The sequence below is a fragment of the Perca flavescens genome, chromosome 22, assembly GCF_004354835.1.
Source record: "Perca flavescens isolate YP-PL-M2 chromosome 22, PFLA_1.0, whole genome shotgun sequence".
NCBI lineage: Eukaryota > Metazoa > Chordata > Actinopteri > Perciformes > Percidae > Perca > Perca flavescens.
Window position 1 is genome coordinate 7,748,290 of NC_041352.1, and position 24,334 is coordinate 7,772,623.

The window sequence follows — 24,334 nt, forward strand, 5'->3', positions numbered from 1 at the left end:
CAGATTTGACCTCTTTAAAAGTCGGCTCCTTTTGCTACAGTAAATGGTTTTTCTTCATACTGTCGTCCCGCCTTCCAGCTGAATACAAGTTATATACATGACTGATAACTTTGAGTAATCGCAAGCTACTCCTAGAAAAAGTCTAAAGCAGCTTGCTGCTGTTTGCAGTGGTCTGAAAAAAACACATTGCTAGAGAAAAACAAGGAGATTGGCCTGCCACTGCCATAGCTGCGTTTAGACCACTGACTGAAAGAATACGCACCATAGTTTAGAGACAATGGAGTTAGACGCGACGCTGTGGAAAAACAAAGGACATGTCCCCTGAAGCATTAAAAGGAAAGAAAGGACAAGGGGGAAGTAGGGGGGTGCAAAAACAAAAACACACAACATGTAGCACTGCAAATGCTGCGTCAGGCTCCAAACAGGCCTTGGGCTGCTGAGCGAGTTGCGCCGTGGAAGGTTTCCACTTCTTATTTGGTCTGTGGCACTTTAGTGTCTTATAAATCACTACGTTTTCAGCACTATGGCGACTACGCGACAGAATCATTGTTTTCTAACAATACCGTGCAAGTTTATGACCCAGGTAATACTTTCAGCAAAATTCTATTTTATTTTACTTGGCCAGTTTCCACTGTGCGCTGCCTGCATGCGACGTTTGTGTATGTTGCTTTCGAGACATGACATTTTATATATATATTTTTTAGTCCATAATCTCCTTTATGACCACTGACCAAAAACTGAAAGAACCATAGAACTTTGAAAGACAATTAGTGCAATGATAATGAGATTTTTTTACAACAATGCTAAGATTTCTATGCAGCATTGGCTTCATTTGTAATTTAGTTTAATGGTTGGTAATAAGTTAAGCTGAGAACAGCTTCTTTCAGTACATGTTCAAATGTACATTCATATGAATCAGATAGTACAACACAAGATGGCCAAATATATGCTGTCTTTGATTTTTATGATTAATATGTCAGTTTTATGTGCTGTATGGGTATTTGTCTATTGTGATACCTATAACTGAGAAGTACATGTGATGTTTCATGTTATCATATAAGCATAATCATGTTTGTCGCTCTGTAAACCACAGTGACTTCATGGGACTGGAGACACTTTACAGTCCAAGATCACAAATCAAAAGAGGCAAAAGAGAAATCAGCCAAGCACACACAACCCATTGAGACGGAGTCGGTCATTTGTCTCTTTTGTGACAATTTTCCAAACAGCTCAATCTTTCAATGAAAACTGTGAGTGTGTGATCCCTGTGTGGATCTCACTTGCCAACTGAAGCAGGTGGCCTGGGATATGTCCAGTGTCCATGGCTTAAACAACAACTATAAACCACAGGCACCGAAGGACTATCCAATTGCGTACGGGTGTATGTGTGTGTGTGTGTGTGTGTGTGTGTGTGTGTGTGTGTGTGTGTGTGTGTGTGTGTGTGTGTGTGTGTGTGTGTGTGTGTGTGTGTGTGTGTGTGTGTGTGTGTGTGTGTGTGTGTGTATGTATGTATGTATGTATGTATGTATGTATGTATGTATGTATGTATGTATGTATAGGTGATGGTAGTGGGTGGTCACAGCAGTCTTATCTTCAGAGGCAGCCATGCAAGCACACAAAATTTGCAACAATTACTATGGGTCCATTTGGGGGAGAGGTGGGGGGAGGGGGGTAATCAGGCACCAGACCCCAATACTACTCTCGCTATTTAGAAGCTCTATAGAACTAGAGCTTTAAAAGAAGATTGCTCATCAACTATAAAATCCTCTCGAAAAACACTTTTAAGTCTCTTTTAAAATGCCAGACAGCAGTGGGGGAGGAAATTAAAAAAATATCCATGAGTTCTGTTTTCAAACAGAGGAGCAAAAATGCTGAAATGCTTGCATATTTCATGATGGGGTATCATATAATATTTAAGGGCTGGAGGACAGGATTGCGGCAAAAATGATGCTGCAAATTAAGATTTGGTTTTAAATGACAAAATAGCTTATATACATTGGTGGTTATCTTGTGCAATTCTTTTTTTAGTTTGTTTTACTTGGGGAGGGGAGAGAAATACGAGGACTCCTCCCTTTATTCTTGGCCAAATCCTTCCGTTTCCTCGATGGCAAAGAGCAGCTTCTCTTTCAGCTGTTCGAAGCTCTTGTAAGGAGGCAAGTCAAGACGGTTGAAACTGAAAGACAAAGAGTGGACGAAATATTAATATCAAGGGTCAGATGCTTAAAACATGAATTGGTTATAAACAGTGTTGCCATACTGATTACATATTCCCTCGGGGACATTAACAGCTTTCTAAGTAAATTGCGGCTGCTATAATTAACTTTTCTGCCAAACTTCATGAACCAGTGTCAGTGATTGCAATAAGTCACTAAGTCACAGTCCACAATAATATACTGGAGTAACCTTCATTGTGGGCAAATCTGTGAGGGGGGAATGAATCCCATAAATCAGAGGTAAAACATTCTACTCACCAAGTGTGGCTCCGAGGAAGCCATGTGTCCTTCCCCACCTTCTCAATGCAGAACTTCTGGGGCCCGTTACTTCCTGCAATGCAAAAGAAGAGGAACGGGTGAGAACACTGTAACAGAAAACAGTATGCATCTGTAGCTCTTAGTGTCTGAATGATTATGCCCTGCATGGGTCACTCTTCGTGTGTCTGTCTGTCACTGACCCATGAGTTCAGCGAAGCCGCCCAGAGGAAGCCTGCAGGTTCCAGTGACAAACTGCATGAGCCGCAGTCGCACTTCGTTGTCCACTTCTTTCACCAGCTGCAGGGGAAGAAGTGGAGACACACACACACACACACACAGTCAGTGACCACATACTTAAATAAACATTAAAAAGGAGTAACAAACTCAAAAGAAATGTCATCTAGAGTACAGGGTAACAATATAGAAAAAAGTCTGCTTCTGACAGGATTGCTGCGGGAGTTGCTGTTACCAGTGTTACTCCGATTTTCCACATCGTGTCTGTGCTGCGTTCTGGTTTTGTTCCGTCCTCCGCCACGCGCCACACCACACCGGGAGCGTCTCTGAAGCGGAGCGTCTTGCTGCTCGACTCTCAGATTATATTGTCTCTACAAGTACTTTACAGAACAATGACTTGTTTATTAAACTAGTATCTACCTTCCACTCCAAGCACTCCTCCAAATAAACTCCAAGCCTTCTCTTTACTGGCGTTGTCCTGATGAAAAAGGATCTGTGATGTCGTATTATGTTTTTCCACCTCCAAGATGAATCTCTCGTTGTCCGTGGTGTTGTAAAGCCAAAAACGATATTTGGGGATGTATTTTGATAAACTGACTGGATGTTCTCGCTGTTTCACTTCCTGACCAGCTGTCCGAATGGCCTGCGGCTCGCATGACAATAGACGCAGCGCGTATCTTCAGCAGAGTGGAGAGCTGCTTCACACACACTTCTAGGACGCGCTGTGGCGCGGCTGGTGGAATATAAAGCATCGACTTGAATGGCAGCGATTGCTCGCGGCGTCTCCGGAACTCAGCGCAGACGCACGCACCAGGTGGAAAATAGGGGTGACATGGTGTTCAGGCATACACGATTACATTGCTTGACCACCGCCGTCCCTCCCTCGGGCCCTCCCTCGGGCCCTCCCTCGTCGCTTTTCTTCTTTTTTTTTATAGAAATAAAACCCATGGGGCGCCCTGGTAGCATGCGCCCCATATACTGAGGCCCAGTCCTTCCCGCAGCGGCCCAGGTTCGAGTCTGACGACGCAGCCCTTTGCTGCATGTCAGCCACCCCCCTTTCTTTTATTCAGCTATCCTATTTTATAAAACGCCCCAAAGCCCAACAAAAAAAGAAAGAAAACACATTTAGTTCATTTTGCAAAATGCTACACTTCTGAAACGCTCCCAGTGTGATATGAAGCCGTGCACAAGAAAAAACTGCACACAGTAAGATTCTAAACTAAAAGGGTCTGCTCTGTACAGCAGCAATAGAGTCACAGCACACAGATTTGGTATCAAAGCCAAAAGCAAAAGCACCTATTTGGCAATATTTCGGGTTGTAGACCCAATCCAAGAATATCTTTTCTATTAAAATGCTTGGTGTAATCGACAACACTGGTGTTGTGACAAGTTTATTAACCAGAGGGAAAATTTCCTGGCATCCCAAGTGTTTTGTATGACCGTACCTGCCAGAACCAGATGATCTGTTTGCTGTTCCTTGTGTAGTGACGGTACACGGTGTTCCTCTGCCAGTCTTGAAGATCTACTTCCTGCATGCCACACAGCATCACCTGGGCATCACAAGTACATAAATGATACGTAGAACACAAAGCAAATAAACTGAAGTAGAAAGAATTCTCCCACAAGGAGCGAGTTCTACAAACAACCATAGTATTTCATCTTATTTGAGTAATGACTAATGGGTTGAAAGCTCTGTGGAGTGGGGTAGGCTATTGGGATTAAAACAAAAATATGACACCACAGGTCATTAACATCACCAAATAGAACAGGGCTTGTTCTATTATCTAGGCTTGTGCATTACCAGCATCAGGTTAAGCTGCTCACCTCAAGCTCCTTTTCGTCAAAGTACTGGAGCCACTGAAGTGGGACCACCTCGTTGAAACCGTCCAGGAAAGCTTTGGTCTGACCTTCCACCCCGCGGGAGAACCTCCACTCTGCCATTAGACTGCAAGCAGGATAACAAAAATGGATTTACTTCATATGATATCCTGATGTCAGACATAGTTGCTGTTAATGATGAAAACAGTGGTTATACTGAACCCAATATATTCCTCCTTGTTCTCTTCAGTAACTAGAACATTGACGCCATCAGGTTTGAGGTCATGAGAAGTGATCTTTCCCAGGATCTCCATGTCCACTGAGAAGTACATCTCCAGACCACACTCTTCAATGTTGTTGTCCCTGAGGAGAGATGATATTGTGTTGCTGCCACAGCATAATCAAGTGTGAACAGCTCATTATATCCAAAAGTTTATGAATAAATAAATATGTCACACTGGCCAAGTCTCCAGCGTTTGTGCCTTCTTATTCAAAACTGTACTTGCATCTCGTGGAGTCTGCAAATAACTGCTTCATCCCCTCGTAACATCTGTTCTCTTCTCCCTTTGTGTTTTACCCCTTCAGAAGCATTCATATTGAATAAATAAATAAATAAATAAAATGATACCGTGATATAAATTTTAGGCCATACCAGTCAGCCCTAGTTGGTTCTAAGTATTAGGTGAAACTGCAAGTGGAATGGCCTAAGACAAACCATGATCTCTGTGCGCTAGTTTGACCACCTACAGTGTTCAATAAAAACAGTATATCTGTCTAAATAAATTGAATTAATAGTGCACTCACACAAGAGGGAGGTCAAGGGACCTTGGGAGATTATCAAAGCAAATTTATTTAAGAATGCACATAGTGGCTCTTTAATCAAAAGGTTACACTCAGACTAATGGCGTTTTTTCATTACAGGATACTTGCTCGACTCGCCTCGACTCTACTCGCCTTTTATAGTTTTCCATTACGAAAAAAAGTCCCTGGTATTAGCTAACAGGTCCTTTTGTTAGTATCACATCCGTCGAGGTTCCAAGCGAGCTGAGGTGATACCAAAAGGTGACGTGAAAACCTGTAGACTACCGATTGGTCAGAGAGAATTGTCGTTTTTTTTCTGCCTCCAGCTTCTTTTGAAACAAAATGTTTCTTCTGGCTGTGGCAACAGCCACACACCAAGAGTAAAAAACAACACACCTTCGACGTTGTGTGTGTGTGTGTGTGTCGCATTAGGTCACGGCAGTTTCCTGCGGCGTTGCTATGACGACCAGCCACGCTCGCCTCAGGCGGTACTAAATCTGCAATGGAAAAAGGAGGACGGGGCACCGCGGTCGAGTTGAGCCGAGTAGAGTCGAGCAGGAGCATGTAATGGAAAACCGCCATAAAGTGCTGTCAAAGCAACAATAAAAAACTGGCTTTCACTCATTAAAATTAGCATACGCGCATGTTCATTTCCGTGCCATGCTCTCTACGGTCAGAAAAATACACATATACATTCTGAAGGCTGTGTAGACTGAAGACCCAAATTACCTGATCCATATAAGTGAGTTGTAGAACTCTGGGTCGATGGACTCCAGGTCTTTGAGTATTAGCTTCTTGTTCAGCATGCGTTTGTAGAAAGGCAGAGAGAAGCCTGTGTCGATGAACTTGCCGTGGAAAAGTGCCTGTGGCAAGAGATAAATAAAAAGAACTTTTTTTCACTGTGCTGGTCAATCTGAAAATATGCCATCTATGGTGATATATCGATCACATGACAGATTTATGTATTATGTATACAGAGAAGAGTTGTGCGATGTGTCTCAACTTTCTGAATCTGAACAAATATGAACACATGCAGATTGTGCACAGCGTCAAAGTACATTTGAGTTTGTAACAAAATAAACCTCAACTGTTTTTGTTTGGACAAGTTTTATTAACTAGAAATGCATTTCCTGCAGAAAATGGGGGAATGCTGAATAGCTGAATTGCTAAAGCTAAACTGGATGAATAGCTAAAATATGTAAGAAGAAGTTGAAGTAGTGAGAATAGTTGAAAAAGTGGAAATCGTTTGAATCATTAAAAACTTAAAAGCTTATGCTAAACTGAACTGTTGGCTTTAAAAGTTGAATAATGACAAAATATGTAGAACACTGAGGTCTGAGTATATTTTCTAACTGATAATGACTCACAAATGCAGAAATTTGTGATGGGGCCTTCCCGTGGGGTGTGATGTAAGTGCTGTATTTTTCGTTTGTTTTTTTTGTTACTATTTGCCTGTTTTTGCCTGGGATGGAGTTTGAGATTGAGGATTTTGTTGGTGACCCAACATGGGGCAAGTTGGATGCATGCACTAAGGAGAATCCGAAACTCGTTGCGGTCAGATTTGAGATTGTTATCAGTAAGCATGGCAAGAAGCAGGTGATTAGGGATCAGCTTGGGTCTGCCTTGTTGGAGCAGGGGGTGCTGTCAGCTGCTGGGGGCATGGTTACGTCTCACAAGGTTGAGGATTCATTCTCTGATCAGGTGAAATTAAAGGAGCTTGAATTGCAGTTGCGTTGGGTGGATGTTAAGGAAAAGGAAATTGATTGTAATTTTCAGATACGGATGCTGGAGGAGGAGACTAAGCATGTTGTGTGTTTGAAAGAATTGGAAGTTAATTCGTTGGGGTCTCAACAGGTGCCGCAAATGTCATCTGGAAAATCAGCTGATTTTGACGTGAGTAAATGCATTTGTCTTGTTCCAGTGTTTCGAGAAGACAATGTCGATAAATATTTCACTCTTTTTGTGCGTGTAGCGACAACTTTAAAGTGGCCTGTAAATGTGTGGACGCTGTTATTGCAGTGCGCACTTACGGGTAAAGCTCAGGAGGCTTACGCAGCATTGTCTCCTGAAAGTTGGCTCAATTTGTGAATAAACTTTGATTTGCTTTTACTACCCTCGGGTTTGGTGTTAAAATATGTTGATGGTCACATTTTCCATAGTGTTTATCTGCTGTGGCCGTAACAATCTGAAAAAAATGTCAGCTTGTTTCCCATATGTTTGCGTAGGTGTAACGGTATCAGGATTGTTTGCATGTGTGTGGGCAGTATGTGAACTTGCCATTGCAATGAAGCGGCCTATGAAGCAGAAGTAGGAGAGGTGGTCCGGGTTGATAGCAGAGGCCGGATTGATCTGCAGACAGTAGTTGCTCTTTCCAGCATACTCAAACAGACAGTACATGGGGTTCAGCACTTCATGGGACAACAAGAAGAACCACTCTCTGCAAAGTGAGGTGTGGGACAGAAAAACAGAAGCAAGGAGAGAGGACGATTGTATGTGAATTAGAATAGAAATGGGGATGAAATGAGAGGAAAAAAGGATGGAAAATGAGAGAAGAGAGGGGGAGACAAGAGTTCCACATAATCATTACTGCTTATGTTTAGTAAAAAGCTAGTTTGAGCCAAAAAAAATAATAATTATATATGAAATAACATTATACAATTTTTATTGTCTTTATTACCGGGCTAAGCCACCATAGTCTAGACCCTCCTCGCCTCTGAAGATAACATAGAGTCTCCTCCTCAAGTCGTAAGGCTTCAGGGCCATAATCTAATAAACAGAGAAAACAGAAGATCAGCTAAAACACAACATCAGCAAAAGACAAATGCACAGTTGGCCGAAATGTTTGAATGTATTCTTTTAAATAAACAATGCACGTAGGCTGTGATGCATTTCTGCACTTGAACCGGACAGCAGTTGAAGGACCCTCTTACTTGCTGGAAAGAGTCTTCAAACAACGTCTGTCTGGAGACTGTGATCTTCACATGGCTAGGGAGAGCATTGGACTGAGCAAAGACAGGAAAAAACATGAATGCATTTAGGGGGGAGAAATAAGATTAAGAAGAATGATCAAAAGCAAGAAATTACTGCAGTGATTGCATACGAGAGAAAAAAACACATACCTGGCACAAGTAGCGAAAATGGGCAAGCTTCCATCGAAAGCTGCGCTCATAAGCAATCTGAGGGCCTTTGGTGCTAAGGGGAACAAAAAAAATTAATTCATCACAGCGTTCTCCTAGGTTGGCTGTTGAACGGTAGGGGAAACAGGCATCATAAAATGAAAAACAAATGTGGTGCAACGTCCTTGCGTAAAATAGAACCCTTGAAATGAAATACCAGTGGGAACAATTTATTTTCTGAAACAATATACAGTATATTTTCTTTAACTTACTTAAGCAGTATGTACAAAATTAAAGCAAAACATGACTCCATCTGGTCCCAGTTAACATGTTCTCTTAAACTATGCACAAGCTCCCATAGCTGCAGCGCTTCAGGCTACTGGCAAAACACAGCTTCTAGCATGGCTTCCTGTTATGTAATGTAGAACACATGAACAAGTAAATTGTCTAAGAATGCATTCTTACACAGAGGACTTTCCAGTGCGGGGGTCGCTGAAAGTGGTGGTTCGGGTGTTGTGATCCACAAAGTAGCGAACCCCTTCCCTTGTGTAACGGATCTCCCAACCTTCAGGAAGAGGGTCCTCATTCTGTAGCCTACACACACACACACACACACACACACACACACACACACACACACACACACACACACACACACACACACACACACACACACACACACACACACACACACACACACACACACACACACACACACACACACACACACACACACACACACACACACACACACACACACACACACACACACACACACACACACACACACACACACACACACACACACACTATTTACATGGACTGAAACATGTGGAAAATGGAAACTATGTCCAAGGACAAGTCTTAAAATCCAAAACATTACAAAAGACTTTAGCCCTATACTAGTTCATGAACTTGTTTTTGTCAAACTATAACTTTGGTAAAATCGAGACAGGCCAGCAACAGTTGACACAAAGCTACTACAAAAAAAATTTCCCTTAGGGTAATGTGTGAAAATAACATAATGAAAATATTGCCTTAAAAGTGAATGTGGGAAAACCAATTAATTGCTGAACAGGTTTTATCTTTTAAATGGTATTCCAGTATATGATGCATTGCCTTAAAGGATAATTCCGGCGCAAAACGAACCTAGGGGTTATTAGCTGATGTGTGGAACTTTGACGAGGCTACCGCGGACCGCTGGTTAGCTTACAATGCTAGTATTTGGGGCATGGGGACACTCAAATTAAATCGTTATTTAATACCACTAAAAAGGCTCGAAATATCACCACACCAAAACGTTAGCATAATGAGGGTCCCTAAATGTGAACCGAAGCATTGACAACATTGTAAGTGTACAGATAGTTTATTAAAAAGATAGATTATAAAAGACAGTCGTGTTCATGTTTACTTGCGGGAGCCATCTTGGAAACCAGTCATGACTGGAAAAACGAGCGCCGTGCAAATGAGTCTGAGATTCCCATACGGTCTATAGAGATTCCACGTTGCACGGCTAGTTCCAAACTTATGTCCTCTTATACTGACATTGTAGAAAAAGACCATAGGTACATTTGAAATTTGAAGGAAATTAGCAAAATGTGCTTTGAGGATAGCAGGTCGGTCTTTTACTGTAAATCATAACATGTTGTATGTTGTGCTAAAATACTACTAACATTTGTTTCAAGAATGTATTCTTAGACTACTGATTGGTCAAATTGTTGCACAGTAAAGTTCATGGTTTAGACCAGTGTTTCTCAACGGGGGCGTTCAGAGGATGACGGGAGGCGCTGGAAGCAATATTTTGGAAAGGGGGGCATTGAGGTGCCCTTCGGGGGTGTTTGTTTGAAGGCTAGTTTAAACCAAAGGTTGACAATAACATTACATGTTTATACTTTAAACTATTTGCAAAAAAACAGTGGATTGCAACATTAAAACCTGCCAGTTTACGGCACTGCAACTGGATGAGACGGTGTATCATAACTCCTCTTCTGTCAGCTTCGTTTGGCGCAGCTCCGTACTGCCTTCATGGAAACGGGACGTCAGAGAATCATTACATTTGAGCGCCGTACTTATTTACTACGTTGTGTTCTTTAACAAATATAGTTTTATAGATAGAGGCAGTGATGTAACCGTTTACTGTACGGGATTCTCACACCTCCTCAAAACGCAGCACGACGTGGGGTTGCGTTTCTCCAAAAGATTTTTCCAGCTATTTACTCGCAAGACAGGCGATAGCAAACATATACTCTTCTAAGCACCATAAAACTTGTAAACAAATAAAAGCTGAGTCCGAATGAATCGCCTGTCACTGGCATGGTGTGCCTGCAGGTGAGTGAAGCTGTATAGCATATTATTATTATTATTATACAGTATGTTTAAACTTTTGTCAATATATGCATGCCGCACCTCGTTATGATAGTTAGATTCTACATATTTAGGTTCTTCAGTTAATTTTACGGAAACAGAGTATAATTTTTAACTAGCATAGTAAACATGAGACCGAAAAAAAAATGGTAGCTTCATAATTTTGAAGCATCATTAAGTCTGAATAATTGTTGATTCCTCAATTATGTCTTTGAATGTCAAATGGTTGCATTTTGTAAATATAATTTTTATTCAGATGGATTTTTTTGATCCCTGGGAAACTAATAAATCTGTTGTTTGTCATTCAATGATATGATTTTTTTATTATGTTTTATAACAATAGTAACAACAATAATAGGCCTAATATTAGGGTGTAAATCATTAACATTCAGGGCAATTAGCCTACATCTTATTTGATGGGTTAGGGATCTGGATAATGGATAGGGGGGCGCTGGCCCAAAAAAGGTTGAGAACCACTGGTTTAGACCCTGATACTAATTTGCATCATGACTGATTTACCTTTCGACAAATCCAAAAACAAGAGGTATTGTTAAAGGATTTTGTACTATGTGTATCTGAAGCTCAAAAGAGTTATCTGTATAGGAATCTGCATATCCTGTTCTTGTAGATTAAATGTTACCGTACATCATGGTGTGTCACAAGGATTTCTTGACATTCTGTTTTGATATAATAACTGTAATTACTAATCTTGGCTTCATTGAAAGCATGTCAGACAAGCAGATGTTTCCCCTCCTACATCACACATTCAATGAACTCACTATACCACAGTTGCTGCCTCAGGATTTTCTTTGCTGAATATTTATTCAACAACTTAGTAAAATTATAGATGGATTTGAGAGTTATGCCAAAGTTCCTTTTAAGCTTTTATATCCCCAAAGGAGGGGAAAAGAGTCCTTATGGATTGAGTATTTCTGTCTGAGTAAATACTAAGACATTTATAGAAAGTAGACTTCAGCCAATAGACAGTAAATACAGAATATAATTTGAACCCTTTCTGGGGGAGCCCAACTATAAAAAGTTATTAGTAAAAATATTGTACAACTGGTGAACACTGTTCTAAGAAAGAAATATTCTATTTTAGCACACCAGTTTCAGCTACTGCGAACATGGCCAGTAAAATCACTGTTAAACCTCAGAGAGAACTGTGCAATCAATGTGGCACAGAACAGGAAAAGCCCAATAACTTCTAGATGGCCTTTCATATTAACAAATATAATCTTTAAAAGATCCTTCGCTTACCCTTGGGTTCGGGGGTCTTCCCACTGTGTTGTCTTGGTGTTATGGTTGACAAAGTACACTCTGTCATTGGAGTCCACACGCCTCTCTAAAGTTGATGAAAACGCAGAGAGGAATCTGTAGCTTAATAGACCGAATGGCCACTAGGCCCCACAAAGTGGCAACACATGTCAGATTATCATCAGCGCTGACTCATGCTATAAACATAGACTTATTCCACTAGCTGCAATTTGTAATATTTGTGAACAGCGAGCAGTGACAGCAGAGGGAAGGATTTAAAGGGGAGGACGTTGAGAGCAGTGTCAAAATTGTGGAGTCAACAAAACAATTTTGGCATGGAAATGGGTTAAATGTAAATTGATACAACTGTGTGCTTTTCTTATCAGCAAAACTTCTATTTCCCATTTAAAAAACAGTACATACTGACAAAATATGTACAGTATTTAGAAGAAAGAATGTGAACTCACCCCATCCAGGAGGCAGCGGGCCAAGAGGATCATTCTCAGCAGACATCATGGATGCCTGAAAACGAGGGATGCACACATATACATCCATTTAAAAAAACAAAGAAGACACAAATGTGGTAAAAAAAATAAAAAATAAAATAAAAAAAAATAGATATATTCCAAATATGTATATTTATATAAAAAAAATGTAAAATAGACTCCAACAGCCTCTACAAGCATTGGGATAATAAGAACATTTCCAAATGAAAACTGTGAAATGTGAAGGCAAGAAGGCCTCTGTGGCTGGTTACTGCTCAATACTTCTCAGCTGTCTGTCTTTGATTTGTGTTGTAAGCTAATCATCATCAGTGAAGATGACATCACTGCTGAGATCAAAGATTTAGGAGAGGGAGCCTCACCAAGATAACCAGATTAGGTTTGAGGCTAGGGTGTGAATATTTTAAATTCTGGCAAGGTAAAGTTCTCACCTTCAGGCTAAATGAGTTGAGCTGTGTATTGAGTGAGTGGGGTTGCACCCAGAGAAAGAGATGAGATTCATTAGGCAAAAAAATGGAAAGGACATAAGTTACATAATTTGTAACCACCATCAAAAGCTGGGATTTGATTTCTAAGCTCATCATGATGAAAAGATTGACATTGACTTGTTTACCCTTGCCAATTAGGAGAGAAAAAACATATTGGGGTGAGAAAATAAAAATGTTTACTTTTCTTTGATATACTCTAAAATACTTTACAATAAACTTTACAGTAAGGCTAATCATTTTCAAAGCCTTCTGTATGTAGGGTTTTGGAATGTCTTTTTACCACCTGTAATGTAGTTGCTGGTTTTCATTAATTTCACTTTAGTATGAAAATCAACTTGCAATGACTTGAAACTTGCTCGAGTTAGGTATAGCAATAAAGTAATTTCGGGTTTCACTGTTATCAAAAGGTTTCAGTCAGAGACACATGTCTTCTGTAGTACTGTCTAAGTACCGAGGAATGGTTTGGGCTAAATGCACACTTAAAAAGGCGACGAGCTGATAAAAGCTAAAACTGGATAAATCCAGTGTGGTCAGGTGACACAAAAATCCATACAGGTTCTTTGAGTGTAAGAGCTAAAGATTGGAGTTTTGCAGACTGAAAGCATGTATATTTGGTCACCAAAATTGGAATTATATAGTGGCAATTACAAATTTACTGAAGGTGTTTATTTATTTATTTATTTATTTTTTTAAATAGGTACAAATTCACAGGTTGTACATAATTGCAAAGATGTTTCAGTCCATGTGGACTTTCCTCAGTGCCTTTTGAAAAGTGACATGAATAGGATTACAAGACCATGTACTAATATTCTAAAGTAATTCTGAAGTAATCTAAATTTTACAAATTTACAAATGGAGGACACACTGGCCATAATGCTTTTTGCATGCACTAGTGTGGCCTCTCTTTTAAAGGGGTATGTCCATACTTCTTGATTATTAGTGTGTGAAATGTTTGTTTTTTTACAGTTAAACTAAAACTGAAAAGTAATAATGTTGACAAACTGAATTACTAGTAGGCATGAAAACAGTAAAAAAAATAATAATCTTGGGGTGAAAATTGTCTTACAGAGTAGAGGTATCTCTGGTTAAACTGGTGCATAGCTCCCTGCAACTGGCTGCGCTGGCTCTGCCACTGCTCAAAATTGCGAACTGATTCCATAGTGGGACGCTGCCATGTGGTAGTGCGGGTGTTGTGGTCCACATAATAGATCCTCCCCCGGTCATCCACTCGGCGCTCCCATCTGGCAGAGCGAAGGAGATGCGGTACAATAAACAAACACAAAAAGCAAGCTGGTAAGCAAATGAATGAGCCAGTCTGGACTGTCCAAAGTTTTAAATAAAGGTTTATTTTGTTATTGATATCATAGAAACAATAGTTCTTTGTTAGTGCGTTACAAGACAACAGTAAAAATACCAGGGGTGGGAATCTCTTGGCAACTCAAGATTCGATTCCGAGGCCAACGATTTGATTCTAAACGGATTATCGATGCAACAATTTTTTAATGTACATTTCCGTGTGATTTAAAAAAATATTCATATAAATCCAAGTTTGCTACTCAGTTTGTTGTAGCAGTGTCTTGCCATTGAGAACGAGCTAGCATGCTACGGTTAACCACCTCCTTTCGGCTACTGACGTAGAAAGCCCTGCAGATTTTGAACAGCTCACCCGGAGACTGAAGGCAGGACACATTAAGGAAACTGTATCTCACTCAAAACAGCATGGATGGATTTTTTTCAAAGTTTGTATGTGTGTGGAAGCACCAGAGACACAAAAAAACACCCCAAATACCAGAAAAAGTGATTTTTTCATAATCTGGGCACTTGAAACATGCTTGTGAAAGTCACTTTCTCTCACAGTAATCTTCCATGTCAGAGGCTGTCATGTTTAAAGGTGGATAATTGGCTTCTTAGAACATGAAGGTGTCTGATGTAATGTCATACAGTAGATGAACAGCCTGTATGTGTTTTGCCTAATTATTTTATGTATGTCTTATTAGATCATGTGTATATATACAAAAAAAACAAAAAATGTCTTCCTTTTGGCCATTTTTGTGTGTTTTTTTTGTTGTTGTCCATTATCCCATCCTCTTTCAGTTACTCCGTTTTCTGATTTGTACTTGTCTGGAGACAGTAACTTTTAAATAAAAATCAACACATTTAAAAAACAAAAAACAAAACAACTATTATTAACTTATCTGAATCGAGAATCTAATCATTCTAGAGAGAATCGCAATGCATCGAAGAATCTATTATTTTTCCCATCCCTAAAAAATACCACGGCACTTCATGGGACTCTTTTCATTCAGCAAATTGGTTATATTCATTTATCAGAACACTTCATTATGTAGTATCAGAATTTTAAATATGTCTTAATCTATAGAGACTAAACACAAGTGCAAAAATATTAATTTGGAATAATGGAGACTTATGTATAAAAGCCCAAAAGAGACTTCTAAAACGGCCAGATGAACCTGGTAAAGTTACAGATACAGAAGGGGCGAAAACAGAACGTCAGAAAGAGATAGATAACTCACCCTGGTGGTAGTGGCTGTGGTCTTTCCCAGGTTGTAGTTCTGGTGTTGTGGTCTACATAATAAGTTCTTCCATGTGGGTCTTTCCTCTGCTCCCACCTGAAAGACACAACAATGAACAACAAAAATAAGCAGGATGCAAACAAAAAGCTACAGAAGTTTGTGCAAAAGGACAGAGACGGATAAAAATAAAATGACAGTCAATATACAACCGATTTTGCTACATTATTGTTAAATATGAGTGTGCGTGCGTCTGTGCGTGTTTGATACTCAAATGATTTTGGCTCAAATCTCACCATAAAGTGGCAGCCGCATCTTTACTGGGAGGCTTTACTATATTAATCCTTATGTTATTGAAGTTGTTAGACAACAACTAAAATACAGTAAATGCCTCGTAATGTAATACTAGCTAAGAAGAAGAAGAAGAAGAATGTAACAACAGTTAGGGAATGCAGAAAAAGCAGCTGATGGTGTTTTTTACCCCGGTGGCAGAGGATCTGAGGCTCCAGCATTGGGGGCCTGCTGCCTGGGCTTGGCCCCGTCTGTAGTTACAGTTGCACTGCTACTACAGCTACCACCACCACCGCCTCCTGAAGCATTCGCTTCTCCCATTGCTGGGGGGGAAGAGGACGATGATGAGGAGGTTGTGATGGTGGGGGCTCCCTGTGCTGGGGAGTTGAATGTGGAGGAATCAGCAGCAGTGCCATCAATAGGCTTAGCAGCAGAAGAGGAGGATGGAACCTGTGTGGAGGTTGGCAGGGTTTGAGATATGCTATCTGGGGCCATTTCAGGGTCTGGCAGGGCGGCATCTTGATTGCAGTCCTCGTGGTTATCTGCAGGGGGCAGCCCATCACCTGTTGTAGCAGACGACGGCCTGAGAGCAGCATCACAGGACTCACCATTGACTGTAGAGAAAGACATTGGGGCTATTAACGTGCATGGACTAAACACTTTATCCATCCATGACTTGATATTAGTGACGACATGCGGAAAATAATTGCCTTAAATGGCTGACTGGACAACAAGAGCCCATTAGTCTAGTAGTTAGGAATCTAAATACATACTGTATAAATGCATCAACTAATAGCAAATGGTTGATCAGCAGGTGTCTCTCTGAATGTAAACATATCAATTCACAGAAGGAATTAAGCCATCAAGTTCTTAACTCAACATTAACTTTTTAATTGAAATTCGAAATGTGCATTCAAAAGTGTGGAAAAAAATAAATACTCTCAAATATATTATAACACCAATCCATTTAACAAGTTATGTGTAAAAGTATTTTGGACCCAACACTATAGCTATATTAAGGTAAGGCTATTTGCTGCCTTTTAAAAATGCAACAGTAACAATACCACAACAAAGTGAAAGTGAGTGACTTTCTAGCAGTATAGGCACCACAAATAAGGGAAATAATGCCAATTCTTTTGATTAGGTAACTTTTTTTTTTTTTTTTTTAGCGTAGCCCTAACTTAGATGTATGTAAATAATTGATATTGTCTCATCAACCTAGGCTTAATGTGCTATTGGTGCCCTGCCTGTTCTCCATAGCATACTACACTCTGCCTTCTTTTCAATTGGTTTATCTCTCCAGGGAGTTTTCTACAGAGGAGCTGACAGAAGCTGAGATTATAGGCCTCACTTAATAAAAATAAATCTACTGTTATACTCTACTGTTTACTAGGACAAAGTTAGTCTCGCATTGCCAGACCTTCCTCCACAGTGCTGCGGAGGAGGATCTGGCGAGTCCACACAGCATTCCGCAATGGGAGAAAAACGTGCTCTGGTTTATTGGCATTGCTTTAAACCAATCACAATTGTCTTGGGCGGTGCTATGTGCCAAGCGGAGCCACGGTGCCTCTGCAAAATAGCCTCGGAAGGGAACTTGTTTTGGTGGAACTTGTACATTCAAAGTTTGTTTTAGTTGTGCAACAGAAAACTCAGATTGGACAGATAGTCTAGCTAGCTGTCTGGATTTACCCTGCAGAGATCGGGAGGAGCAGTTAACCATAGTCCTCAGAAATCCACCAGAGTTTAAAATTACAACACAAAGAAAGTGGAAGGTAACGGGACATCCGAAAACGGCTATCCAAAAAGAGTGACATCCGGCGGAATTTCCGGCAGAACGAGAGCAATCCCGGAAGTGGAACATCGTGGATGTAGACTAGAACGAAGTGAACACTAAAGAAGTAAAACTTAAAGTGGCCTGAGCCCTGCCCAGGCAACATAATGAATACCTGCTGGAAATATGCACATGTATAACTGAGGTGTTCTGATTATGGTTTGCATTAGTCCATCTTTTACATTAGCATATGGTTATCAAATAAAATCAGGAAAAACTGAATTCTCAAGTGAATCATATTTATATACTGTATATTCATATACAACGACATTACCACTGAAAGGGGATTAAGTTGTAAATGACACAACAAAGCATTTTAAAAGGTCAGACCACCACATACAAACACACCATACAAATCTGGGATTCCATTTTAAACCATCCAAGGTACTGTAATTCAGACACTGTGAAATGCAAACTAAAGATCAAGCTCACCCGTCCTACTCTCTGTGTCACTGTCTGAGGGTTGGTGGACTGGGGTGGAGTTGGGTGTGGCGTCTCCATTGACGACGTGACCAAGGGCAGGGCTGCAGGAGCTGGAGGGCACCGGACTATCCACACCATTGGAGACCGAATAGGAACTTGACCTCGGGACCAAGTCTGTACCATTCACTGTGCTTTAAGAGAAAACACAAAGGAATTCAAAATTATTTTATCAAATCTGAATCTGGGGATGCACACAACAATTCCTTAACTACACAAATAGATCTTAATTCTAAGAATTAAAAAACTCAAGTTTTGATTGTTTGTCTGCGGGTGCCAGATAAAAGACCGACTTGTGACATTGAGACCATTGTCTTGCAGGGGTAAGGACAGCACGTAATAGGATGACGTAGTGACATAATGGGCCTAGCTGAAGAGGTCCTTTTGTGAGCTGGCATAGTTCAGACGGTGCCACAGACGTGCCCACACTAAGACCAATACAAAATCAGCCATATGACTTAAGTCCAGGCTTTGTCTAGGCAAAAGGTGGGTAGGCAGTCAGCAATCAGACCAGCAAGCAAGCAACCAAAAAGAAAGACAACTAAGATTAATGTTGATTGACTACTCAGCATGTCCACAAATCATAAAAGCTCTTACTATACTTAATACACAATATCCAGTATGCTGCATTGCACAGAAAGTGATGCCAACTAATTTCTCACCATATCTGCCACAGTTTAGGGTTATTTGTTCATTTCTATCTATATCTTTAATATTTTATTTTTTACCATTATACTGATGTTTCAATATTTATAAGTTAACTACAAATACTTAGCCAAGGGCAACTGGACTTGGTGTTTTAGAATTTAAATCTGATGGAGAGAAATAAATAAGGTACAAAGACAAAACAGACTTACAGCAATTACTGGAATTATATAAGAAGGAACACACATGGTTTGAACCAAATACAACATTGTACTCCTGTAGCCGGCATGGAGGCCAGTATCAAATGTTTGGACAGGCTGTGAGACCAGGCGCCTTGGGCTCCAAAGGAAGGGTCTCGCTACTTGACCGTCTGAGAAAAAAGTAGCAACACAACCTAACTGAAATGGAGGGAAAGAACGAAGAAAAAGCAACAAACCAAAGCGGAGCAGAGTAAAAAGGAAAAATTAAGAGAAATTAAAGGCACAGGCAAGGTGAGATTTCAGAAGTGAAAAATAAATAAAGGGAGGTATGTTGAAAGAGGTGAACAGAAAAGAGAGGAGAGGCAACGAAGTGAAGACTGACAGTTAAAGCAACACTAAAGCACTTTTCCTCTTCGGTCCCCCTAAGAGGACGCAGAATTGTCCATTACCGCTGTCGTAATGTCTCATTAGGTCTCATTCGAACTACAGATCCGCTACCCGATCTGGCAAACTTGCATAATGTAATGTAATGGACAATTCTGCTTACAACCTGTAAGGGGGCCAAAGCGGAAAAAGTTATAGTGTTGCTTTAACATCCAAGCATAACAGTGATGTAAGACCATGAAGGACGATAGGAGAGTAAAGAAGTAGGGCAACGAGTGCCCCAAGAATCGTCACCCAGCTAAATAGTAGACTCACCCCTGCTTTTATAAGCTGCAAGTGAAGTCACATTTTTGGGGAGAAGCAGGGAGGCTAAGGCCAAGTTCAGATTGAAACTACACTTTAAAAAAATCCAAGGGGGGGATAAATGCATCCACAATTGTAGTTCCAATTTTGAAGGCCTTCTTTTTGTAAATCAATTGTTTTATTTTGAACCAGAGCTAATCCTCTGTTTTATGTTTAAATTCTATTATTGTTATTTGAATAATTTTGCTTTCATAAACAAGATTTCATAATTAAGGTAACAATAACAAGGGAAAAATTAGTCTCGCCAGCACAAATACCCCTCTGATAGCTACCTTTCCTGTCTGGCTGACTAACATTTTGGGGACTCCCAGGGAGGAAAAATGCTACCAAGTTTTAAATATACCAGTTTGTGTATTGCAGTCCTGCAACTGCAATGCAGAGAGGAGCCAGAGAGAAGCATTTCTTTTTTTAAGGATTAGCATGCTCCATGGTTTCAAGGAGTTATTCTAACCAGGCCAACAACCATTTTAGGAAAAGTCAAGTGGACAGAATCTTCCTCATGAAATACGTGGAGCAGAATAAAATGACCCAAAAAGGCTGGTTCGTTCCCACCAATGATCAGGGTTAGACCAAGTTTATATGGCCCGTGATCAACCATTTTTTGTCAGTTCAAACCAAGCCAGTCAACACAGGTAGATCTCTGGCCATGACAATTCAGATCCTACCAGGGTAACAACCCAGGAGCAATGCCTGCCAATGACCTCAGGTTTTGGAAATCGGCAGGGGGAATTGTATGTCATATTCATTGAACAGCTAACGTTGCATACTCCAGTCCAGCTGTACTAGTGTTTTGTACTTAAATTCCTCATTGCGCAGTAACAACTAGAACATCACAATTAAAACACAGTTAACTTTGACATTAAAAAATAATGAACTGGTTTGGCTTGTAATATTATGATTACTTCATTTCAAACAACATTTCAACATCAAAATCAAAAAACAACCACAGACTTGATAGGTTCGGAGGGTTTATTCAGCACTAGCTATGTAGGGTATGTTTTACAAACACAAAAATGTGCCAGTGTTGTTACATGTATAGACATAATCAGTGGCTTTCTTACCCTGTTTTAAGCACAGAGTAGGATGCAATTTATTTTTACTGCTAGACTGCGGTTGCAATGTAATTTAGACAGCAGCATCACAATTAGATAGGGAAAAAAAATGCAATGTTATGTAACAGTTGTTATGATTGAAGCAAAGCATTTGACATAATATCACAGACCCTATTACATGTAACTTTAATTCCATCATTTCTACTGGCGATGGCGTTTCTACGCTTGCCTGTCCGACCGGAGCTGGAGGAGAGCGGACCAGATTAACGAGAGCAGTCTGTCAATGCCTTGTTATGGTAACATATCCCACGTTGCCCCTCGCCTTCCCAGTCATCTGCCGCTTAATTTCTTCCTCACTGCTGACTGCCAGGAGCTCCCGCAACTTAAAGTTTTACCACGTATCCAGGTTGTTCAAATTGTCACTCGTTCACCTCTAGTGTAGCTGAAAACATGCTGCTGGTTTGTTTATGAGCTAAGGCGACCTGAGACAATTGCGTGACAACCATTTGCAACTGACAGATAATTTGTCACACCCCCTGATGAATTTACCTGATGAAGGTCTGAGACCGAAACGTTGTATTTTTCAAAATAAATTATTGCTTACGTAATGGTCAGTGTGCGGGACTTTCTCTAAGCTTTTGATCTGCTACTTTTGATCATATTCTACGCACCTGCCCGACAAAAGAGGTGTGCAAAAAAGTTTTCCTACATTACATGATAAATTAAATGAAATTATGAATGAAGCTGACCTGCATCGGTTAATGTGGGTTAACCTTTATAAACACAAAGTCAACCCTGGTTCAACCCTACGTGTAAAAGGGGTATTAGTTTACCTGTTGGCAGCCCTTGAGGAAGAAGAAGATGAGTCGCCATTTTCATGGATGGCATCGCCATTCTGTTGGACTTCTAGAGTGGATTGAGAAAATAATGTTAGCCTACACATATGTGTAAGTATATATTAAGTAAATCACTTCAAAGAAGAATTGGTAAGTGCTTGATTGTACAAAATAATAGTGTACCAGTATTTTTCAGGACATCTGTGTCATTTTTCTCTCAGTGTGCTTGCTTGTTGACTGTCATTCACCAGTACACATGGTAAATAAAATTGGTAACGCCACTATCACCCACCCCTAACAAATAAATACTCAGCTCACTGGTGCCATTTGCCGCATTGCCGTTGGTAAGCGGTGCCAGTTCCTCCTGGTCAGTGACAGTCAGGCCATCTAGGTAGACAGTCAGCTCCCCAGTGGGAACCAGAGCTCCCTTCTGCTCCACGCTCAGTTTCAGCACCTCCTTCACATTCTCCACTGTAGAGCCAAAACAAGGATGGTGTGGGAGGAGGCATTACAATAGAGTAACATCCAAGCAAAAACATCCAATCAAAAATAAACAAACCACTTCCATAGAAATGCTTCATTTAATAATGTTCACATTAAAGAAAAACACGTCGACAACAAACTTGTGTTATAGTGATTCTGATTAGGGCTGCAACAACAAATCGATAAAATTGATAAAATTCGATTACTTAAAAAGTTGGCAACGAATTTAATTATCGTTTCGTTGTGTCGCGCAACTATTAGGCAACCTAGTCGCGGAGATAAAAAAAGCGATAAATTGAGTTGAGCGCAGTCGCGGAGCAGAGCAGCGCAGAGCGAAAGAAAAGAAAAAAAGAGCAGAGCGGCGGTAGAGGAAATACGGAGAGAGACCGGAGAGACCCGTAACATTGTTCTGAAACACTCGGCGGAGGCAGAGAAATCAGTACGACCTAATATAAGTCATCCGAGGTGTGGGAGCATTTCACACTAAATAAATCAGAAACGTGTTAATTGCAAGATAAGCAAAAGCGACACGGCATGGCACGGGCGCACCACGGTGATGAGTCAGCACCTAAAACGTAAACATGTTGGAGTCCTTGATGAGGAGGAAGGGAGTTCAACAGCAGGGTAAAGTCACTACACTATCCTCCTTCTGTTCCGGTCTGAAGTGAGGAACGTACCGTCCCTCCAGTAGCTCTTCTGGTGCTTCCGTTTACTCGTTATCCAGCAGACTAGCATGACAAGCTAGCGTTAGCTCGGTAATAACAGTAGTAAAGCAGGGGTGGTATACTTTGCAAGACTAAAGACATGGTTTTATTCACTCGCCTTTTTTGGCCCATTAATTTTTCAATCTGTTGTCATGTATAGATTATGTGCTTTGTCCCATATCAGTTATTGTTGACAAATATAATAGTGTGTGGTGTATAAACTAACTTAACTTGCACTTACTACAATGATGGTAATAATTTAATGAATAAGTGTGCGTGTGTCTGTCTGTCTGTCTGTGTGTCTTGTCTGTATCTGCTATTTGGGTTACTTACCTTTACACAACTATTAACTAAAACAACAAGTATGTATGAATTGAGTTGATGTAAATTAATGCTTTTTTATTTTTATCCGATTCATCGATTAATCGAAAAAATAATCAACAGATTAATCGATTATTAAAATAATCGTTAGTTGCAGCCCTAATTCTGATTTTAACAAACTAACAATACCTAATATAAATCAAGAGATAAGGGTATGTAAAATAGACATGACAAGTTCAGAATACGTTTTACTGATGCTGACTAATCTACATAAATAGTACTTCATGAGTCTGCTGTTGTCTGGTACTAGGGAAGCAAATTTTGAGAATTTTTTTTAACCAAAAGTCCGCCGCCTTAACAATCAATAATAGATTTATTTATAATTCATGAAATACGTTGGATGTTTTTCCATTATAAAACCGTTTTAACAACCGACCTATGTTCAATGCTATATCACAGTAGGACACATTAGGAGTTAAAAGAACAGATCACGTAAACAGCAAGTTTCTTAAATGATAAACTAAATAAAACTAAATAATGACTTTTGACGGAGCTCCCGTGTTTCACTTTTTCTGCTGCTGAAAACAGCTGCTCAGCTATGCGGATGTCCCGGGGACAAACAATACTATTATTCCGACTTTATCTATCCATTTATCACCACTGCTGAAATGCATTTATAGGAACTAAACTAAACTGCACAGACACCAAACAACAACTCCATCATAAGTTCATCAACAGGACTGCCTCAGTAAGCTCCTTTGAGGGCAGGGAGGTGCATTTGTTTTACAGTTTGTGCCGCAATCAATCTAATTAAAAAGTGAGAGGCTCCACCAAGTGGCGCAACTGCAAACAACAGCAAAACTACATATTTTCTGAAAGTTACACCACATTGATAAATAATGAACACATGCCACCTTGTATTATAATATGGTTCTGTATGTTTGATGTAGCTTAATCATACATTTTCTGTCATGCTGCTCCAAGGCTTGACATAGGTCCAGAGTGGCTTTGCCCAGCAGAGCGTCTGCCTTCAGGGTATGGTGACTCCATACTTTGAAATCCACCTGTGTGTGCCGTGTTACATTCCTAAAAAAGGTCAGACAAACAAACAAAGACATGGAATTCTTAAAACGTTTAAAACACAAATCACACAAATTTACA

At 40.2% G+C, this 24,334-nt stretch overlaps 1 protein-coding gene across 1 annotated transcript in view; it reads right to left on the minus strand.

Annotated features, from left to right (window-relative positions):
* Positions 1–1,488: 1,488 nt before the first annotated feature.
* wwp1 (WW domain containing E3 ubiquitin protein ligase 1) overlaps positions 1,489–24,334 on the minus strand; it is a 35,202-nt gene continuing 12,356 nt past the window's right edge. Inside the window, exons 5-25 of the mRNA XM_028569768.1 lie at positions 24,135–24,259; positions 21,984–22,136; positions 21,663–21,735; positions 18,138–18,319; positions 16,065–16,488; positions 15,587–15,682; positions 14,119–14,293; positions 12,529–12,583; positions 12,065–12,149; positions 8,906–9,034; positions 8,444–8,516; positions 8,255–8,326; positions 8,002–8,090; positions 7,602–7,761; positions 6,054–6,187; positions 4,746–4,886; positions 4,530–4,650; positions 4,151–4,255; positions 2,672–2,768; positions 2,472–2,544; positions 1,489–2,173 (exon numbers count right to left, since the gene is read on the minus strand). Of these exons, the coding sequence (XP_028425569.1) occupies positions 2,074–2,173; positions 2,472–2,544; positions 2,672–2,768; positions 4,151–4,255; positions 4,530–4,650; positions 4,746–4,886; positions 6,054–6,187; positions 7,602–7,761; positions 8,002–8,090; positions 8,255–8,326; positions 8,444–8,516; positions 8,906–9,034; positions 12,065–12,149; positions 12,529–12,583; positions 14,119–14,293; positions 15,587–15,682; positions 16,065–16,488; positions 18,138–18,319; positions 21,663–21,735; positions 21,984–22,136; positions 24,135–24,259 (2,662 nt within the window). The 3' untranslated portion in view covers positions 1,489–2,073. The remainder of the gene's footprint in view (positions 2,174–2,471; positions 2,545–2,671; positions 2,769–4,150; positions 4,256–4,529; positions 4,651–4,745; positions 4,887–6,053; positions 6,188–7,601; positions 7,762–8,001; positions 8,091–8,254; positions 8,327–8,443; positions 8,517–8,905; positions 9,035–12,064; positions 12,150–12,528; positions 12,584–14,118; positions 14,294–15,586; positions 15,683–16,064; positions 16,489–18,137; positions 18,320–21,662; positions 21,736–21,983; positions 22,137–24,134; positions 24,260–24,334) is intronic.